We start from the raw sequence: 21,142 nt of genomic DNA, 5'->3' as shown, positions 1-21,142 counted from the left end.
TTGATTTTCTCCCGCAGACCAGTCACTGCGTTACATTCTGGGGATACAGAGGAAAGCGAGATTGGTCCCAGCCATCTTGAAATTTACAGCCTAGTGACGGAAGAAAAAGTCCCTGCTCTTGTCCCCCCTCAGCTCTCCGGGCTGTCAGCACATGCCCTCACTGTACAGACCCTGTTACCAGACACTGCCCCTGGGACGAGGGTCTCTGGGCTTGCTACCACCAGAACTGCCAGACCCTGAGACAAATATTTCCACTAAGTCAATCCCTGAAGATCAGCCAAGGCCACAGGCCCAGAGCCACAAAGAGAGGAGGTGTCACCTGAAAGGAACCATGTTTTAAGCCCAGGAGACTGAATGAGTCACTCTTTCCTTGGATGGGAGTGATTTTCACTTCATTCGATCACCTTTCCTCCTTCCCAACCTCCTGTGTCTTTAGCACATGGCTTTACTAAAATAAGACTGAGTATCGTCAGCTCTGAGAGGACCCCACAGACTGTGGGAGCCTTCGGGTAGCGAAGGGAAGGGAGTCTGTCCCTGATACTGTATTGGCTGTGCTGAGGACCCTACGTGGGCTCAAATATGAGAGGTGCTGGTGAAGATCAGGGTGAGGCCAGAGGATGACTTGAGCGAGTTGGGGGCCATCTTTAAGACTGAAGCACTGGTTAAGGCCAGGGCTGAGTGTAGCCCACAACCACCTGGCAAAGGTTTTATTTTTATTTTGTTGATGAAAAAGAAATTTGAGACTTAAGATTTATGAGAATTATAAGCAAATATGTTTGCAGATGTGATAACGAAAAATTGTTACTAATCAATCAAGTCATTCATACAACTTTTTATTATCACAAAAAAGTAGGTCTTCCTTTGTAGAAATATTAAAAACATAGATTAAAAAGATTAAAATTACTCATAATTCTATCACCAAGGGATCATTACTTTTAACATATCTCCAGTATTTTGAAATAAGATCCTGTTCTGCATATTATTTTGTAAGCTGCAATTTTTTAGCAACTATGTATTGAGAACAGTCTTTTCATGCCATTCCATGGTTTTCTATGGCATCATTTTTGGTAGTTACATTGTATGTTCTACCATGTGGACACATGATAGATTTACTTAAGTAATGTCTTTTTATTGGACATTGAGTTGTTTCCTGCTTATCTTCACTATGAAGAACAGGTTTGCTTTTAATCTGGAAAGATCCCTGCTTGTGTGGTTTAAACTAAGAGCTGGCCCCATGAAGGGCTTTGAGTTGAAGCAGTGACGGGGTGGGGGAGCCAAGGGGCCTGGCATCTACTCTTTATTCTGCCTCTCTTATCTAACTAATCAGCTTAACCATTTGCTGCCTCGATTTCTCCTTTGGCAAAATGGCGATCATAAGCCTCATACCCTCCATGACCCTGAAACTTCTCAAATTTTCAGGAACACTTAAGGAAAAGTCTCTGTTCAATGATGAGGAAGCAAAGTCGTGGGGCCACTTGAGTGTGGGAGACTGGTTCTCTTTGTTACTTTAAGGATGAAATCCTGGCTTTTAAAACTTCCCTGTTTCTTCTCTATGCTCTCTCCCCGCTACCTCTACCCGAAAAGAGAGTGCTTGTTGCCCCTTACTAGTCATGACTATGGCCACAACCACAGTGAGTTCTCCTCGAACCCAGCATTGGTCTGTTCCAGCCTAGCAGGTAAAGCAATTCATTGCACTACAAAATATCAGAACCATAGGGACCACAGAGATGATCCAGTCTGCTGTCCCCAGCCCCCACGTTATAGAAGGACAGTGATTTCACCACTGTCGTGGGGTTAATGACAGAGCTAGAACAAGGGGCAGTGTCACGAGGCCATGCAGCTGAATGATTAAATATTGTGTCTTTGGGGACAGACTGCTGGGGTCAATCTGGTATCCAACACTTCTGAGCTGTGTGACCTTGGGCAAGTTATTTAACATCCCTGAGTCTCGGTTTCCTTATCTGTAAAATGGGGATGGTACTCATAACACTTACTTCACAGGGTCGTTGAAAATGAGATGACATGAAAAGGGCTTGCACATTGTATTTCCCTAGTAAATGTTAGCTACTATTATGAGAACAAGGGTTGTTTGTGCAGAAGCCCTGACTCCTCTGTTCAGGACACAGCCCTCCCGACCTGACGCGTGTGCTGGAACCACAACTCTTTACCAGCAGCTGCTGGAGGGATTACTCTTCAGATAGAGACTGCTTTAAGTAGGTTTGCATTTGGGATGCCCCCAAATTAACCTGCTCCCTCTGGCTACCTCTCGCTAACCACCAACCCAGTAGCATTGTGTAGAAAGAGTGGAGCGTGCTACCTGTGGTCTGAGACAGAAATGTAACCACAGCACCAAAGAAAATCAACAACGTGGCACAGCCTAAGCATCCTGATAGTGGTCCAGGAATGTACAAGATAGAGATATGTTAGCTCAGAAGGGCCCCTTGTCTTCCTAACAGACTCCTTAGCTTGTATGCAGCCATCTCAGCAAATCTCTTTTCTCTTACATGTTTAACTTAAATTTTTCTTGGAATTAAAAACATTTAGGATTTTTTAAAACATGGGTTTAATTCCTTAAGGCGAACTCCTATAGGCCACAACTATAGTTCATCTGGGAGGAGGTGAGGAAGTGTGGACCCTGAGGATCAGAATCACATACTCTCACAGAGCTGGGTGGGAAAACCAAAACTCCTTTCTTTCGGGCAGATTCTGCCAAGTTTTTTTTCTACTTTTACAGAATTTTGGAAATAGTTTTGATTATTTAAGAAAGATTTGTTTCATTTATCTGAAGAAACATTTAAAAGTGAAGACTGGTCTAGCATCTCACACACTCGAGGGGCGTTGCTGAGTGTAATGTGGGACTGCGTTCAAGGCCACAGGCATAGATACAACCGCGGTGGCAGCTGCGACGGAGATGCTGGCCAAACTGAAATCATCCTTTGGGCCCTGTTTTCCTTCCTCCTTCTCTGCTTCATCTCCCTCTCTCCTCTTCCTCCTCCTCCTTCTTTAATAAAATCAACTTGTATTAAATGACCAAAATGTAAAACTACCAAATTTACCTTTTCACTTGCAAAACAAAACAACAAAATTAGAGGATTAAATGAACTAAAGTAGTGAATTTACTTCTTGCTCAATAAGGACAATGCTTTGACTTAAAAAAATATAATTTTTTCCTATGTTTATAATTTGAGGAGAGAGATTTCTTATTTCTTTCTAATGTGACTCTTCATATATATTCAGAAAAACCTCAAGCTGTAGTCTCTTTCTTTTTTTTTCACTCTCAGTAACTGTCCAAGTTGTGGCTTATTCCTTAAATAGTCCTAGTTGATGTTTAGTCCTGGCTCAATTTGTTTGTTGTTCATCCCCAGGAGTACGCCTGTGGGTGGCCTCACATTTGTAGAATGGATGTGTCATCTTGTAGGAAATACTTGGGAATAACACCCCAGATACCCCAGGAAAAGAGGAAGACCAAACATGAGATGGGTTTGACTCCATAAAGGAAGCTATAGGCATGATCTACAGCCGCTGAACAGGGCTGTTGAGAACAGGCATTGTGGACATCATGCATTCACAGGGTCTCCAGAGGACAGAGCCCACCTGATGGCACGTAAGAACAACGACAATACCCCTGAATGTGGTGAATGAAACGGGCAGTGGGTAGCTCTGCTCAGCTTTACAAAAAAAAGAAGAAATCCCTTTACCAGTATAAACTGAGTTGCCACAGAGCACACAGCAGGGCATGGAAGATGAATAGCAGCCTTTCTCCTCGGTGAGGACCGCTCCACCCCATGCAGGCCCCCACCGTGTTCACGAGTGTAGAAACTCATCTGCACTCACACACACAGGCCTGGAGCCCAAGTCAGGGCCCTGTTCTAATGAACTGACCACATATGTGGTATGCAGCTATATAGTTAACACGTATGACCATGGCGTGTTCACCTGTGTCGGCACACTCCTCTGGTAAACACACAGTCTCTCCCTAACCGTGACGTCGTTGGAATATTTCTTTTTGTTTTATTTGTCCAAAGTCAAACATCCACTCCTTCAGATCACCAGTGTCTTATAAGCCCGGTGCTGGCCCACACTGCTGCAGGACTGGGACAAAGGGGTGATGTTACAGTCTGGTTTCCATGGCAACAGAGGAGGGCTAATGAAAACCGAAATGTTGGAAACACCCATTCTGACAATTGTGACATAATTCAGGTTATTACAAGGACGTAACTACCAAAGAAGCAGAAGTGTCATTACCTTGCAGCTCATGTCGGCAAAAAGCTACAGTGCACATTTCTCTTAGTTAGGCTGCTAAGAGGAAGGAAACACCACACACACACACACACACACACACACACGCACATGCACGCCTCGTTTTCTGCATGTAAAATGTGTGTGTTCTTTAAAAGCCAGTGGTTGGCTGGTTTTCCGGACATGATGTGGTTGAAGCTGTCATCGTAATGGAAATTCATTGCTGTAGCTATGGTAAATCGAGTTTTCTGCCTGTGCTGAATGCATTAGTCTAATGAGATGTTTGCAGCCGGAGAGCAGGGCTGCTGGAGACTAACTGTGAGCTCCTAACACACGGGTGGAAGATTAGCTTTTGCAATACTCGGTTTGGGTGTACTGAAAGTCATCTGTCTTCTGAGTCAACATTCCCGGCCTGGTAAAGAACCAGATCAGTGCTCTGGTGAACGAGCTGTAGGTAAGGGAGATGCACAATCGCAGGGTGTGCCGTCGACACGGGATCCTTCTCTTCTTACTGTCAGCATGACAGCTTACCTGTTTCAGGTTTTCTCGGTTGCATGCCTCCGTCTCCGGCAATGCACGAGTGTCCTGAAGTAAAACCACTGCGGCCGGCAGGTAAACTTAAGTTCCTCCTACTCAAAATACAATGTTTGCTTTCAACCAGATCTCAGAGGGGAAGATGCAGTAGAGAATTACATAGTTTATAAATTTTAGGTATATACATGTTCACTGCTCTTTAACTCTGCATTTAAATATGTAGAAAGTTATATTTTTCCCCAAACGCGAACTCTAATAACTGGTTAGCTTTTTTCCTTTTTTTGGCATGATGATTTCACTTTGCTTTGTTTTGTTCTTTAATTTAAAAAAATTGCAGTATGTTATGGGATAAAAAATACTTACCTAAAATTTAAATTTTAAAATCGATGTGTTATGAACATGCGAGGTGGCTTTTTAAATTGAATTTTATTTTTAATATCCTAGGTGGAATACTTTACGTGTCTTTGTGCTGGTTTTTCCTAATTTCCTGGGGCAGATGAGAATACGGTGTATTGCTAGTTGCTGGTGTTGGTTGGTTTTGGGGAAAAAGTCAGGTGACTATGGAGTGTCAGGAGCAGTCTTTCCAAGTTCAAATACAGTCACCTACTTCCCAGGTGGGGTCTTGAGTGATTGAATCCGGTGACACAAGGCTTCCTTTCCAAGTTGCTTGCTGCGAAGGATAGAAGTTGGATGAGGGTGAGGTGCCTGCTGTCTGTAAGTCGTTTGACAGAGTTGTTGAGGGGCTGGGTCAAAGTTCTTTCTCTAATAGTAACAAAAGGTGGCTCGTGATGTTGTCTCTCGATTCTGTGACAGCTCTCCAGATGGTTAGACGGTCAACAGCTTTCTGAGAAAGTGGCTTTTTGGTTGGCCTCAGACACTGTGGTCCTGGAGAGAGTAATCTAGGCGCTCTGGAATCGAGATATTTGTTGTATATTCTGTGTGTTTTCTTCTTTTTCAATCAAAGGAACCATTTTTGAAGAGTGAGAGATGTACTTGCTTTTTTTTCCCAAGACAAAAAAAATGAAATAAAATGTTTGGAGTGAAAGCATAAAAATAACTGAGAAGGAATTTACAGTGTGGTTAAGGAAACTACCTAGGGGAACAGTATCTGCGTGGAGTATTTTTTACGCTTCTTGGTAGCATGAGCCCGAAAAAATGAGGGGAGTGTTTGAGCAACGGCAGCTGGGCAAAGATTACCTGGAAAAGTAGTCGTGATCATCTAAACTCAAACAAAATGTTCATGTAGAACCTTCAGTTTTAGGAAAGCTGTTGGTTGGCTTCAAAATCTTTACTTTTAAAAGCAATTTGAGACAGATATTTCTAAAAATATGAATGTGTTTTCTTTAGCTCTTTAAGTTGCGTTACGTGGAGAGGTTCTGTCATATTTTAGCAAATGTATCAGTCTGCTTGATTTGTGGAATTATAGGAAGAGTGCAAATCTCACAAAAACCCAGTTCTTTTATGTTTAAATTTCTTCCTCGTGGCACCAAAATTACTTTTTATTTTGCTGCAAAAAAAAAAAAACAAAAAAAAGGGTAAATGAAGAGTAATAGAAAGAAGAGAAACGAGAGTAAATTGCTTTCGGTCATTTATTGGTTTTTGGTGGTGTGTTTTCGAGGCAAGTGAAACCAGCAGAAGTGGTTTCACTTTCTGGTTCTTGGCTTCTGGGGGCTGGGGTCGCCGGCTTCCTCCAGCAGCAGGTAAGGCAAGCTGACCAGCTGCTGGAAAGCAAGCCCGCCCCAAGGGCTGTCACCCTGCTGTAAGAACTTTCACACTGAAAATTCGAAAAAGTCAAGACTTTTTAAATGTTAAATAATGTTTGCCTATTATAAAAATTCACGCGATGCCCCAAAGTACCAAGACAGAATTTTAAATTTTTTTAGGCTTTGAATGATGTGAAAATCATGAGCACATTGCGTTAAACCTTTCATAATGTGGTGGTTTTTATTTATTTTTTTAGTCTCAATTTTGGATCTCCAATTCGTCCACAAGTCTAAGAAAACGTTACTAAAGTTCCCTTAAATCAAAATGAGGAATGCTCAGGGAGAGATAACCTTTACGAACATCTGGGGAGTTAGATTTTAGAGTGTTTTGTAGGTCTGTTTACAGTGTGCCGTGGCAGGAGGACACATCACACACACACTCGCCCCTTCTGACACCTTAAAACGGGCGTTGGGTCTAGGCAGAGATGGGGGCGGAAGCTCGAACCCTCCCCAGGGGCCCCCGGCGGAGCTCCGCGGGACGCTGTTCCTCCCGGGTCTGTACCCCTGGAAGCCTCAGCATCACACTGACGCCAAGTGGCCGGGAAGTGCTTACGGCAACCCACACGTCCTGAAGAAAGCAGAGGCGACACTGCCCCTTGTCAGGCTGGGGGCTTCAGATTCCAAGCTCCTCCAGTTTCCTTCGCTGCCGCTTCCCCTCCACTGAGCCTTCTGCTCTTCGGGCATGGTGTGGCAGAGGAGGGAAAGGAGGTGCAGAAAGCCTCTCTTCTACTACCTATCAAAGAGAATAAAACTCGGTCTGACATTTTAGAGATGAAGTTTGTGAAAGCAGTCTCTTTAGGCGTGAACACATGTGCTTCTTAATTTTAGTGGGCAAATTGGACATTGCGAGGAGGAAGCTTAAAGGGCCGCCAGGGACATCTTACTTCTTAATCCTGCGATCTCCCAAAAGCCTAGTTTGAGATTTACACGTTTTTAATGTTTTTGTTGCCTTCAAAGGCAGACAGGTGAGGAGAGAAGAGGGGGATTAAAAACAGCCCCTGGGAGAAAAATCAAATGGTTTGGTACATATGTAACGTAACAGAAGCCACCACTGTGTCTAGTAAATTACTCTAAATTTTAATTAATGAGTCACAAAAGCCACACCACAAGCTTTAAAAATTACCCCTTTATCAATAAGGTGATAATTAACTTTCTTTGGAATTAACAATTCTCTCAGCTCCGGGCAGTACGCAGCCTAGTAAATTCTGTGGAATGCTGCCAATTTTTAACAATTGGTCTTTTGGCAAACCTACTGGATTTTAATTCAAACGTCTATTGTGACATTTTCCAACGTGGTTCAAAGACCATTAGGATCACCCAAATTATTGTAAAATTTCTGAGATTGAGAGGGCAGCTCGGAATGTTTGGATTGCATTTGAATCTGTCGCTTTCTCTTTCTTCATTTTCCTTTTCTACCTTCCTCCCGCCCCCAACCCCAAACCTCTGCATTCGCAAGAGCGCCACACTCTAGTCTGCTATAAATCTGGGCTAGAATCTCTGCTATAAATCGCTGTGGCGAATCCTGCGCTCGTTGGTACGCACGTACCAAGTTCCAAGGCTTTGGCTGCGAGCCCACGAGGTTCGAAGTGTTTTTCATTGTTGTTGCCCGCATCTCGGTTTCAGTTCTGGCAAAGGTTCGTTCCTTAATATTTCTGCAAACTCTCACCCGCCGCTTGTCAGATGCCGAGATTTAGATTGAGATTCAAAGAAGAGGAGCTTCAGGCAGAAAGGGCCGTTTCGGACGTGCTCACGGCTGTGTGAAATCTGGCTTATTCTGACCTACACGTATTAATGTCTGAAGAGGTACAGAGCATAGAGAATTTCAGAGCAGCCTGCTCCACAAGGACCCTCTTAGACGCACGTGCCTGCATGCACACACACACACACACACACACACACCCCAGTGCTGCTGGTCGCTGGTGGGCAGCATTCAGGGGCAGCCTGATGGCGATGCTTCTATTTGGCCACAGAGGCTGGAAGGCAAGGTTGATGGGTACCAACCACTCCTTCAGAAGTCAGACGTCTCTCTCCTCCCTCTGGATTCCTCACACGTTAGCATTGGTGGGCTCTTGCTCCTCTCAGCCTAGAGACCTGGCTGGGACAGGATGCTGGTGACAAAGCTTCCTGCTGGGTTAAGTTGGCAGTTCTGACACAGTCAAGAATATCTCTGCCTTTGGGAGGGTAGGATGGAGATGAGCAGCAAGCAGGATGGGTGCGTTCTGGAGTAAATCAGCACTTTCCAATCAGAAGAGTCACTTTGCCACCACTAAGAAGATAAAGCGCCTCTGCTCCTTGCAATGATTACTTTGTGGACTGCTCTTTTAAGGCAGAGAGAATTTATTCTCCAGTGACAGTTCTCACTTTATGTTAAGTTGAAAAGTCATTCCACTGAGTCTAGGTGACACCCTGGAGTAACGGGGATATGTTCTGAGATCCGCATCACAGGCTTCCCTGGGATTGTCGTTGTTCCTGTTTGCCCAGTTGTGTGTTATTGAGAATCTGGTGACACAGAATGATGTAAGCTCCTCTTTCCTCTCCCACCAATTCAGACAGTTCTACCTAAATTTTTATTTGTGGGGAGGCAGATGTGCATTTCTTTTTCAGCAACTGCATTTATCGATCAGAGAAATGGAACTTGGTCCTGGCGTTGCTGATCTCCAAGAATGATTGCACGCTCCTGCAGCCAGGCTGTGCCACCCCTTTGAAGAAGGGGCTGGGCGAGGAGTGGTGGCCTTACTTTCTCCATAAGGCACACAAAACAGAAGCAGAGGAGTAGAGTTGGCTGTTAGGACAAAATTAATATGCCAGGGAAAATTAGTGTCAATCCTATGCTTTGAAAGGTGCCCATGCTGTCGGGTTAGCCCCATCATGGTGACTCACCTTTTGGGAGTAACAAAAGCCTTTGCCCTTTTTCTCTCTCTGTGCTGATCCTTCTAGAGCAAAAGCCCTAATTCTTTCAAAACAGAAACATATGGCTTGAAAGTAATCCTAAAGAAATATGCAGTCTTTCATGAAGATGAGTACTGAACTTGGGAACAAAAGCTGAGCTGGGCAGAGCAAAGAATTCCCCTGGTTGGGTCCCAGTCCAGCCAAGGGAAAATGGCACTGAACAGAGAGGTACTGGGATAGAACCCTGAGGAAAGAGCCTATTCTAGTCCCTTTCCAATGAGGATCTGACCATCACTCTCCCTCCTAGATCCCCTGGTGCGGTCTAAAAAGGATTCAGTAATAGCTAACAGTAGTACATGGCTGTCAGCTTATAGACCTTATGGGTCCTTTTCTTTTGGATTGGAGAAAAGCTTTTCAGTTTTCTGTTTTGCATTTGTCCACAGGTCATCCTGGGAGATCATTGTTCTAATGAGAAAACCAGGGCTGAACACCAAGGGCTGTGCTTTTTCCCTCGTGTCCACAGCCAGGCCCTGAGCCCTCTCACCAGACCGATGCTAACACTCTCAGTGGCCATGTCTGAGGGTCTGCCTTGGATGCAGCCTTCAAGCTGGCCTGGGGCTGCCTTAGGGTTTTACTTCTGTTTGGACAAGCAACTGAGGCCTTGATAAATGAAGAAAGGGAGAACGGAAGAGAAAAACACAAGGTGGAAACCAACTTCAGGGCATCCACGCTTTTTGTTTTGGAGCTGGGATTGGGAGGTTGTATAACTTAACCAATTCCTTTGGGACTAACCATTTCTAAGCTATTACAAGCCAATAGGCATCATTTTCTTTCTTTGTAGCTTTCCAAGAAAGAGGCTGACCTCTTTCCTCCACAGTCCTTTGCAGTCCTTTAGGATTTAGTGCCCACTCTATTGGGAAATGATGGTGATGTCAAGGGTTAGTCACATAATTAGCTCTTAAAATATGCTGTTCATCCCCAAAAGAATAACTCGAAAGTGTTGTGTGAGGCATTGGGTTTATTGATCAGTAAAGAACTCTACTGTGGGAATAGATTTCTGTCATTTTTCAGAAATCATTAATCCTTGGTTTGGTTCACTCTGTTGCCATTGTTGCCTGTGCTGGGGGAGCTTGCCATGAAATTTGAGGGTCAATCCAATAGCCATCTGTGCATTCCTTCTTATATTGGGAATTCTCCCTTTCAGATGCCAAGAGATGCATATTACTTTTTAATGAGTATTTATTTTTTTGTGAGGAAGATTGGCCCTGAGCTAACATCTGTGCCAGTCTTCCTCTATTTTGTATGTGGGATGTTCCCACAGCATGGCCAGATGAGCAGTGTGTAGGTCCGCACCCAGGATCTGAACCCACAAAGCCCTGGCCGCTGAAGTGGAGCACTTGAACTTAACCACTACACGACTGGGCTGGCCCCAATTATATCACTTTTAAAACCTCATTTACAAATGGAAATGGAAAGCTGTAGACAGGTTTAAATTTTGGTGCATAAATTACAAAGGATTGAAACAATGAAAAAAAAAAACAAAGACACAAAACCCTACTTGTTCTAATGCCTGGAATCACCACCCACAATATGGAAATACAGCTCTTGTTCTGAGTGCTTGTTACATAATTAATATTAAGTACTTAACGTAAATAATGAGGGCAAAGTGTATGGTGGGGTGATGTTGGTGCCTGATGTGGAAATGGTTAATTGGTCCCACGGTGAGAGGCTCTACAACTGTATGTTGCCTTAATGAGACCAGGTGAATATAAACTCTCTCCAGGGAATTGAAGTTGGAAAATCAAGTTGGCGTGTGATGTGTGTGACAGCATGTGGGGGCCGATGATATGTGTTGGTACAGAGGACTGGTCCTTTCTTTCTATTGTCTCCCTTTTAGTTAGAAGTCATTTGGTGTGAACTCAGTAAAGAAAAAGGCACTAAAAGTTCTCTGATAGCAGAGTAAGGAAAAAGTACATTCAGAAAAGTTTGTTTCACACACATTTCTTGGGAATCAGCCCAAATCTCTGCTGAGGTCAAGGGCTGAGTTCTTACTAATTGGCTGGAGACCCAGAATAAGGTGGAATAAACTGGAAGTGTAATCATTAAAAAAAAAGCATTTCTGGGCACAGGTTAGCTCACCATTTTTATGACTATATTTGACATTTTCATGCCTGAAGAAAAAAATTTCCACGGGACCAAAGACATAGCTGGTCCTTGTAGATTTTACAGTGGACAGGGTGGGTTCCACGGCTTACTGGACAAGTCAAGCAAACCAGGGCACCCTTTGGCCGAGATTTCCTGTACTCTGCTGTGTACTTGGTAGACTGATTATCAGTTTCCATGGGATTTTCTTTCTCATCCCTGAGAATACAGATTTAGGATGGGACAAGGAGAATTTACGCTGGGACCATGGAGCCACTTAAGTCCCAGACCATTTTCCAGCCAGCTCACCCCTCTGTGGAAGCTGGAGGGTTACAATAATCACCCAAATAATGAGTTTGGGGGAAAAACATCTGACATTTGAAGGGAAGAATTAAAAGCAAAACCTGTACTTTGAGAGGTGGTCTCTAAGTGATTCCCAGATTCCTAGATTGAATGGGTTTTGAAGAGCTCTCTCCCAGGGCAAGCCACTGGGCCACGGGGCCCACCCTGTTTCCCTTGCGTCTTTGAAGGATGCAGACAGCGCAGCCTCCAGCCTCAAGATGTCCACGTGTTAGCAAGGGGATTTTCCCCTCCAGAATAGCCCCCAGTTTCCTCCTTCAGTAACTTCTGCCTCCTCTGAGGGCGTACTTCTGTCCTCAGGGCTGCACAGAACAAATATGAGTGGATCAGCATGGATTCTGACTGAGAAAAGTCAGATTAATGGCTACCAGTAGGACCCAGGGAAAGTATGGTGGCAATGCTGGGCCTCCCTGAACCTCCTCTTTTCACCAGGGATGGTATTCCTTGTCAGTCCCCACTGCTGAGGCCCGGTGTCTTCTTGAATGTGACAAGTGCTTAATAAATATTTGTTGAATGCATGAGTGAATGATTGAATGAATGACACTGTCAGCATGGTGGAGGCAGCATGGCATTGTGGAAAGAGCATGCACACTCTTTGGTGTTACCCCTACTTCATTAGCTCATACGATATAATATTGCAGAATTTTCTGGGAAGGTTACTTGGGATATTGTATATAAAGTTCAATGGAAACAGCATATGGAAAAGGGCTTTGTAAACTGTAAAGTGCTGTGCGAATGGTAATAAATGTACGTTCCCATTTATGGAGCATCGTATGCTTAGGGATGCTAAGAAAGGCACTCAACATGCTTCACCTTATTTATCTTGTTTAATCCACTTAGGAAGTCAATAAGAGAAGGGCTATGTTTATCTCCATTACACAGATGGGTAAACTGAGGCTTATGTTAAATAACTTGTCAAGGGTCATGGCCATAGGAAGTCTGCTGAGTCTTTTCTTCTCCAGTTTTGAAAGCCAATTGGGACATTCAAGTCTTTTCACCTGTGGGGGCTGAAGAGAAAGAGCTCTTTCATGCCTTAGAGCCAGCTGCTCCTGTTCGGCCTGGCTGGGGTGTTCCCAGGTCCAGCAGGTTCCAGAAAGGAAATGATTCCCTGGTGTTTCCACTTGGAAACGCATTTTCGATCCACAGCAAACTTCTTTTAAAGCAGCAGACGCTCAGTCTTGTCACACTCAACCCTCATTTTTATTGCAAATATTTTTTAACGCCCTGTTTACAATCCCGAAGTGAAATTCCCAGAGAATATAATCCACCCACGCCCATAATTTAAGAAAATCCGTATAAAGCCGTAACCGAAATATAAAGAGGATTGAAGGCAAAGTAGTGTACAATTACTTCTGGTGGCCATCATAATGAAGTGACCAGGTGCCTGACATCTGCTACTTCCACTTCAGCCTCAAACAGGGGACCAGTACTGGGGACTCAGTTAACATGAGCTGGTGCTGCGGCCGGCAGCTTGATTTTCCAAAATGGTAAACGATACTTGGAATTCCGACCAAAACAGAGAACTGTCTTCCCTCGATTTGCATACTAACTGCATTCCTAGAAAATAACATGACAGCTGAGTAGAAATACATTATGTTTATGTGTAAAAAGAAGTGAGTTCTAGGTTCAGAAAAATGGAGTTTTCACTTACGTAACTATATGACAAGACAGCACTTGTTAGCGGGACAGCTCCGAGGGTCCAGCATCCCCATCTCTGCCCTCTGAATACAGTAATGCTCACCCCACCCCAACATTGTACGAGATAAAACCATCTCCAACATATTTCCAAAGCGCTGCTCGGCAGGGGATGGTCTCACCACTGCTGAGCACCTGTGGATCGGAGCACGCTGACCCACCATGCATTTCCCTGTCTCCTACTCCCCCAAACACCTGATAATTATGGTTTAGAAAGAAGATGGTGCTGTTGGCCGGTTCCCTACATGACTGCTGAACAAAGCCATCTCAAATATCATGGCGGGAATTTGGGGGGTAACTTTGACATCCTGGGAAGATGCTGGCTAGCGAATTTCCTCTAAAAACTTGCAACTTGAGGCTAAGAGAGAAGACGCTTTCTATCATGTCTCATTCTCCTTCAGATTATGCATCGGTTTTATCATAAACGTAGTATTTTTTTAAAAAACCTTTGTAAAGTCCCCGCGGTTCTCTGGTTTTGCTTGAATGCATTAATGCTTTCTGAGGACTGTGGTGGTGCAGGCTTTGTCCTAGGTATCCACACGACAGCCCTGGGACGTCTCATTATTCCACTTCACAGACAAAATCCCCGAGATTCAGTGAGCTTAAGCAACTGGCTCCAGGTCGCCCAGTAAGTGGTGTAACTGGTCTCAAAGCCAGGTGTGTCTGACTCCAAACCCATCCCTTTGCCCCAGTGTGAGCTGGCTCCTGTATTAGTTCTGGATGGTACGCTTTGATCCAGGATGTGGAAATCCTGTATCTGAGGACTTTCTCGTTATTCAGAACGTAAAAATGGGGAGGAGGAGTAAAGATGGCCACAGATGCTTTGACGTTCTTTCCACGGAGCTGTGGGGTCTAATTCCCCTCTCCTTGACTCTGGGCTATCCTAAGTGACTTGCTTGACTCATAGGATGTGGCAGAAGTGACATTCCAGGGTTGACATAAGGAGCCTTGCAGCTCCACCTGGGGGTCTTGGAAGGCTCGCTCTCGGAGCCCTGAGCCACCACATGACAAGTACGACTGCCCCAAGGCTGTGGGGTAGTGAGATGCCCAGGAGGGTGAGACAGCAGGGAGGGAGAAGGAGGCAGGAAACATGGAGCCGCTAGACATGTGGGTGAAGAAACCATCTTGGGAGTGGATCCTCCCGTCCCAGCCTTCCCAGCTGATACCACAGAGATCAGAGACAAACGGCCCAGTCAAGCCGTTCCTGAATTCCTGACCCACAACATGGTGAGACATAACAAGCCACAAGGCTTGGAGTAGTTTTAAATGTAGCAACTGATAAGTGGAACATGTAGTCATGGCGTTCTTTCTGTTGTATTGTGTACCGAGGATTATTTTTGATGCCTATGAGAGAAGGATTTTCTACTTGAAAAGGAAGGTAAGATTCACTATAAAATACGGTTGATTTTCATTTGCTTGGGATTGAAATGAGAGACGGAAGTTTTGTTCTATATACAGTGACCATCAGAAGTGTGTGTTTTCAGGGGGACTATTATTTTAGTAAGTGTCTGTTTAATTTTACAGTTAGTTTATATATTCAAAATTTTAACAAAAAATACTTGATTTGAGTTTATGAATGTGACATAAAGTTTCATTTAAAAATTTATTTATTTAGATAGGCCATTTAAAGATTTAGTAAGTATTAAGTAACTACAGTACAGGAGGTGTATGAATCAGGGTTCTCCAGAGAAACACAACGAATAAGATAGACAGATGAATGATAAATAGATTGATAGATAAATGATAGATAGAGATTTGTGTAAGAAATTGGCTCACATGATTGTGGAGGCTGAGAAGTCCCATGATCTGTAGTCAGCAAGCTGGAGACCCAGGAGAGTGGATGGTGTAGTTCCAGTCCAAAAGCTGGCAGACTCCAGACCCAAGAAGAGCTGATGTTTCAGTTCGAGTTCAAAGGCAGGAAAAAAACCGATGTCCCAACTCAAAGGCCATCAGACAGGAGGAGTTCCCTCTTACTCAGCCTTTTTATTCTATTCAGGCCTTCAACTGATTGGATGAGGCCCACCCAAATTAGGGAGAGCAATCTGCTTTACTCATTCTACAGACTCAAATATTAATCTCATCCAAAAACTCCTCACAGATACACTCAGAATAATGTTTGACCAAATATCTGGACACCCCATGGTCTAGTCAAGTTGACACATAAAGTTAACCATCACAGGACATGTTCAGACATATCAAATATGCAAAGGTTGTACCTAAGGATGAAGTTTGGTAAGCACAGCTTTGAGCCTTAGGCTGTCCCCGTCTCTGGTCCGAGGGTTTGGAGCTGAAATCCTGGGTGGTGTTGCTTAGTTCATCCATAGGGACTGGGATCCTCTGAGTCCTTCCCAAAATGCCTCCTGGGAAAGTCATCCTTCAACTTTCAGAGTAGCTTTTAGAGAATGTCCCTGTTGGTGACTCTCATTCTGGGGAAGTTTGGGCCACCCTTCATGTTCCAGCTGCCCTCTCAGGAATGGCCATTTCCCAGCATCCCACAGCTGGCTGCCATGTTTACTGCCAGTGCCTTGGGCTACCCACAGTTTTGCAGCTGCAGTTCAGGCTCCCTGCCAGCTTCCACACAGGATCATATGTCACAGCAAGCTTGGTCCTCTAGTGAGAGAATGTCTGTCCTGGAAGTCAAGGTCATTGGACACCCTGTCTCACTATTTAATGTTAAGTCTGGTTCAGCAGTGACAAGGAGCTCAGAGGTGATGTATATGATATGACATCATAGGAGCTATGATTGGTCCATGCCTCATGGCCGTGAAGGCAGCTGGACATTTTCATGCCCGCCCTGGGCCCCACTTGTTTATGTGATGCCATGTGGCACCATCAATTTCACTTACCCACTGTCCACTCTCTGAATTTGTGTCCAAACTACCCCCAGAAGCAGGATAAAAATCTCTAGGTCAGTGCTTTTATCTCTTTAGCCTCTTGGACTTGAATTGTCATTGCAGAACAGAAAATCAGTGATGGGCACCTCCTTGGGATGGAAGAAGACATGTCTTTCTCTTTAGGCGGATGCCTTTTGATTGGGGCATTCTGGGCAAACCTCAGCTTACTCAAAGTGCTGCAAATCAGTGTAACCAGTTCTTGCTCTCTTCCCATCTTCAGCTGTCTGAGAGAGGGGTGGAAGTGTCCACCCCGTGGAATGATGAGTCATGGTAGGACTAGAGAGAGGAGCGGGGTAGGTTGATTCAGATGTAATACAAGGGATGACAAGAAGCACAAAATTCAATAAAGAAAACAAACAAGTTCACAAAAACAAGATGTATTTATTTTAATTACATATTTATAGGATGGAAACGGCAGTGATCTCTGTCCCATGCTAAAGACGAAAATGTGTTCACAGTGCCTGTATTTGCCTGCTGGGGCCGCCATAACAAAATACCGGAGGCTGGGCAGCTTGAAGAACAGAAGTTTGTTTTCTCATGGCTCTAGAGGCTAGAAGTCCAAGATCAAGGAGTAAACTGGTTTTTCCTGAGGGCTTTCTCTTTGGCTTATAAATGGCTACCTTCTTGCTGTGTTCTCACAAGACCTTTCCTCTGTGTGTGGGCACAACCCGGGTGCCTCTCTCTCTTCTTGTAAGGACACTGGTCCTATTGGATTAGGGCCCCACCCTTATGACCTCATTTAACCTTAATTGCCTCTCTAAAGGCCCTGTCTCTGAATATGGTCACATTGAGGGTTAACCCTTCAACATACCAATTTTGGGGGTACACAATTCAGTGCATAACAGCGCTTATCTTAAGATTTCATCTGGCGGTTTTCATCTATTTCCCTATAAACTCTCAATGGCAAATGTGCCTAACAGTGGTCTCATGACTTAGCAAACACCTACATTTCTTCAAATTTTAGGTCAGTCACATTTCTGCTGTACCCACTCGAGATGGCCGAGGGAAGTACTTCCCAAAGGTTCCAACTCTCCCCTCGGGGCAGAGGAAGTCGTCTGTTGTTTCCAAATCCTTTTTAAGTGGCAACTGGAGCCTCCCCCTATCTCCTTCTCCCCCAACAGTGCAAGTTCACAAAGTCCATAAAATTGATGAAACTAACCAAGGAGGGTTGTCTTGATAGACTTAGTCTAGCGTCCCCCAGCTTGTGCTTGCTGACACAGCTCCCACTGTGCCTTCCGCCTCTCCCAGTGGGACATAAGAACACTCCCCCCACCCAGTGGTCAGAAGACATCCCAAGATGCTTTGTGCACCAGTTGGAAGAGGGAGTCTTGAAGATACAGATTCTATTTGAGTGAAAATTACTAATCTCACTTTCATCTGTTTAACTAGCTTGTCTTGAACTCTTCAATCTGAGACTTCCCTCTAGTTCTTGAGAGACTAATTTGTTGAAACTGAATAATTATTGCGCCCTGAATTTTAAGGTGGATGGTTGGATGCATCGTATTGCATCCCCACGAGGTGGTTAACAAGCTTCTTTGTAAGGAGACCGAGAGGCCGTAAGTTAAATGTCTTGCTTCAAGATCAGTAACAGCAGCAGGGTTAGGACAAAAATCTTTCATTCTTGAATCCTAGGCCAGAGCCATTGTCAACTGGCCCATAAAGTTTTCCTAGAATCCCTGATCTGAGAGCGGGCAATATGGGATGCTCAAGCATGGAGACGTTTGAAAATACATTGCTTATGACATATACCTCCAACACTCTCCTTACTCATGTTTGAGAGTGTGAATTGAGTTTGACACTGGCCTGTCACAGTTTTGGTTGATGTCCCAGGCATTGAGAGAAAGCACCAGGAGAGCGGTCTTTCCTTGAGGCCAGTGGTTTTCCTGGGGGCTTTGTTGGTGCCTTTCTTTAACCACATACCACCCAATGCCCCCTGACTGAAGATTTCCAGTGGATGCTGGGTCCCGGTGTGGCAGCAGTGTGGGGAGGGCTACAGTGAGAATGAGTGCCCTTGGCTTTGGGTTCCTCGCCTGAGAGCAATGGCATCAAGATTGTTGAGTAAGCCTCCAGGACAGATGCCAATGTCCAAAGGGGCCAGCACCAGGGCTCCACCTTGTCAGCCCAGGAATGGCCTCTGCTGGTTAACTGCCCCTTCCCCACTCACCACGTGAGCATGGGGACTGGCATAGAGAGGTGCTCCCCACGTTTTCTGGATGGATTAAGGATATATGGACAGAAAGGGGATGGGGGGGTTACATACCCAAAGACCTGCTTGGCTAGCTCCCCGAGGTCCAGGTTGGAATTTCAACTGTATTAATGGATCTCCACCTACATGTTCCACAGGCACCCTAAAGTCAACATTTCCAAAGCCTGACTCATCTTCTCCTTTATTCTGACTTCATGAGAGCTATCACTGCGTCCCCATCTATCCAAGAGGACAGTTTCAGAATCCCAAATTCTCCTCAAGTTCAAGTTCTAATTGATGCTACTTCCAAAGGAGTTTCCTGCACTTCCCCCTTTTCTCCCTCCACCCTCTCCTTTCCCTTGCTCAGGCCCTCGTTAGCACCCTGCACCTGGACCATAGCCTTGGCCTTCAGCCCAGCCTCTCTGCCTGCAGCCCCCCTCCCTTCACCCCCCTCACGCATTCCTCCGAGGTTATCTTTGTCAGACATTCATCCACTTTAGTGGCTCAGCTGCTTACAAATCTCAGACAGATTCCATTGCTTACATCAGTGGTTGCCAAATGTTTGGACTGTGGCCCCCATCACAGATAATTCCTCAAGTGCACATCCCCAATATATATATATATATATTCATAGATTATATACATACTACTATATTAATGCATTACACATATTATAAACGTACACAAAAATGTTTTGACATTTGATATGAGAAAGGCCACATGAGCCTTTGCCCTTCCCCATACATTCTCAAAGCCTCTGTGTCTTTTCACTTTCGATTCTTGCATCCTGGAATTCTCTTCCCTCGCTTTTCCAGGTGATGAAATTCTATGTGTCCTTCAAAACATGACTTACACGTCACTCCCCAGAGCCTGATCCTCCACACAGACTTCCTCTGTGCCGCCTTTATATACGGTATTTAGATCTTTAACCTTCTCCTGCGGCATGACTTGGGAATGTTCTGGCAGGTATGAAGGAAGAAGGACGGTATCAGGATGTACGTCTCTATTGTTGCCAAAAACAAAACTGTAATAGTAACATATCTTTCCTTCCTTGTAAAACATTCCAAAGGTGTGTTTTGTTTTCTACCTCCATTTCAACTTTCCTGTTACTCCGGGTAAAATACGTCTTCCACAGATGAGTGCGGAAGCAGGCAGCCAGACAGACGCAAAGTGGGGGGAGTAACTGAGGGAGATGTGCAGAAGTAAACTTCCCTCCGAGTATCAAGCAATTAGGCCAATATGATTTAGAACAACAGGATGGGTGAAGTTTGCGTTTGTTTTCCTCCCCATCTGTAATTAATTCACGGAAGTGCTGGAGGATGTTAAATTTCGTAAACGAATAATAGAACCGTTCTTTGAAATAAAAATGGTGGCAGCAACCTAGTCATTTTACAGTAGCGTGAACGGAAGATAATTACAGTTTGAAAGAATGTCCCCGTCCAGCATGAGAACAGAGAACACCAGCGGCTTGTTGCTGTGTGCACAAATTGCAAAGTTTACGTGTGTGGCAGGGAAGTGGCGAAGGATTTTCCGCGTCTAGCTGAAGAGAGCGCTTAACTCACTTTTTAGCTATTTCAACCAGTGTCCTACGGGGAATATGTGCTAATAAACATGACAATAACATTGTAATGGGACAAGAAGGGCTGACACAGCGTTTTGTTCATTTGTGTTCAGCATCAGCAGGGAGCTTTGCAAGCCCTGGGCAATGAAACAGGAGCATATCGGTTTGACTGTAGGCATTTTAATTAGAAGTCCTGGGAATATCTCTGCGCTGTGGCAGTGGAGTGAGACCGGCCCCACGAAGATTACCCAAGGCACGCTTTCCTCCCAGCCTTCAGCAGCCATTAGAAGGTTTTACCCGAGGCAGGGGGTTGGGGGAGGGGAGGAAAAGTTTCTAAGAAGAGGAGGACTTCTGGTGGGCTGGCATCCAACTCTAATTAGCTACTCAGCTGTCAGCACCCACAGCCCTTGTTTTAACAAAGTGGTGGCAAAGATTGACAGAAACGGCTCGACCCCATTATGGATCCCAAAGCATTTTTAAAAGGCTCTTTCTACTCTCGCTACCTTTCCGTAATGTGGCTTAAATACAATGCACGAATAAAGACATCATAAATCAAAAGCTGTTACCGCACATGGCCCCTGAAATTTATGGGTATTAAGTAGAAAAAGCTTAGGAACATTTCACCAAATAATTTTCCAATCCCCTAGGACTCATTTGAATTTCCCTCCTCCCCGCCGCCATTGCTGCTGCACGTTTCCCGGCTGCCAGGGATTTATTGCGCAGGAACACCTGAGCCCCAGGGTGGAGGCAGCACACCCTTTGCCACCAGACAGGCTGATTGATTCTTACGGGCTGGAGCTCAGAGCTCTGCCCAGCCACCAGCACCACATGGGCAAAGAGCCAAGAACCAGGAGAAAGACATGGCAGCTGCCCTCAGATC

The 21,142-nt window shown here is 44.8% G+C and overlaps 1 protein-coding gene across 11 annotated transcripts in view; it reads left to right on the top strand.

Annotated features, from left to right (window-relative positions):
• The first annotated feature begins 4,442 nt into the window (after positions 1–4,442).
• SCML4 (Scm polycomb group protein like 4) overlaps positions 4,443–21,142 on the top strand; it is a 113,004-nt gene continuing 96,304 nt past the window's right edge. For 3 of the 11 annotated variants that reach the window (XM_070223634.1, XM_023650876.2, XM_023650875.2), the window contains exons 1-2: positions 4,563–4,693; positions 4,780–4,851. Coding sequence is in view for 3 of the 11 variants with exons in the window: in XM_023650876.2 (XP_023506644.1) it covers positions 4,794–4,851 (58 nt within the window). In the remaining 8 variants the exon portion in view is untranslated. Of the gene's footprint in view, positions 4,694–4,779; positions 4,852–21,142 lie in introns of all 11 variants that reach the window. The other 8 variants (XM_070223633.1, XM_023650877.2, XR_287907.4 and 5 more) reach the window with 7 other exon arrangements.

The sequence above is a fragment of the Equus caballus genome, chromosome 10 (assembly GCF_041296265.1).
Source record: "Equus caballus isolate H_3958 breed thoroughbred chromosome 10, TB-T2T, whole genome shotgun sequence".
Taxonomy (NCBI): Eukaryota; Metazoa; Chordata; class Mammalia; order Perissodactyla; family Equidae; genus Equus; species Equus caballus.
The sequence above is the reverse complement of the archived record's forward strand: the minus strand, read 5'-3'. Positions and strand labels throughout refer to the sequence as shown.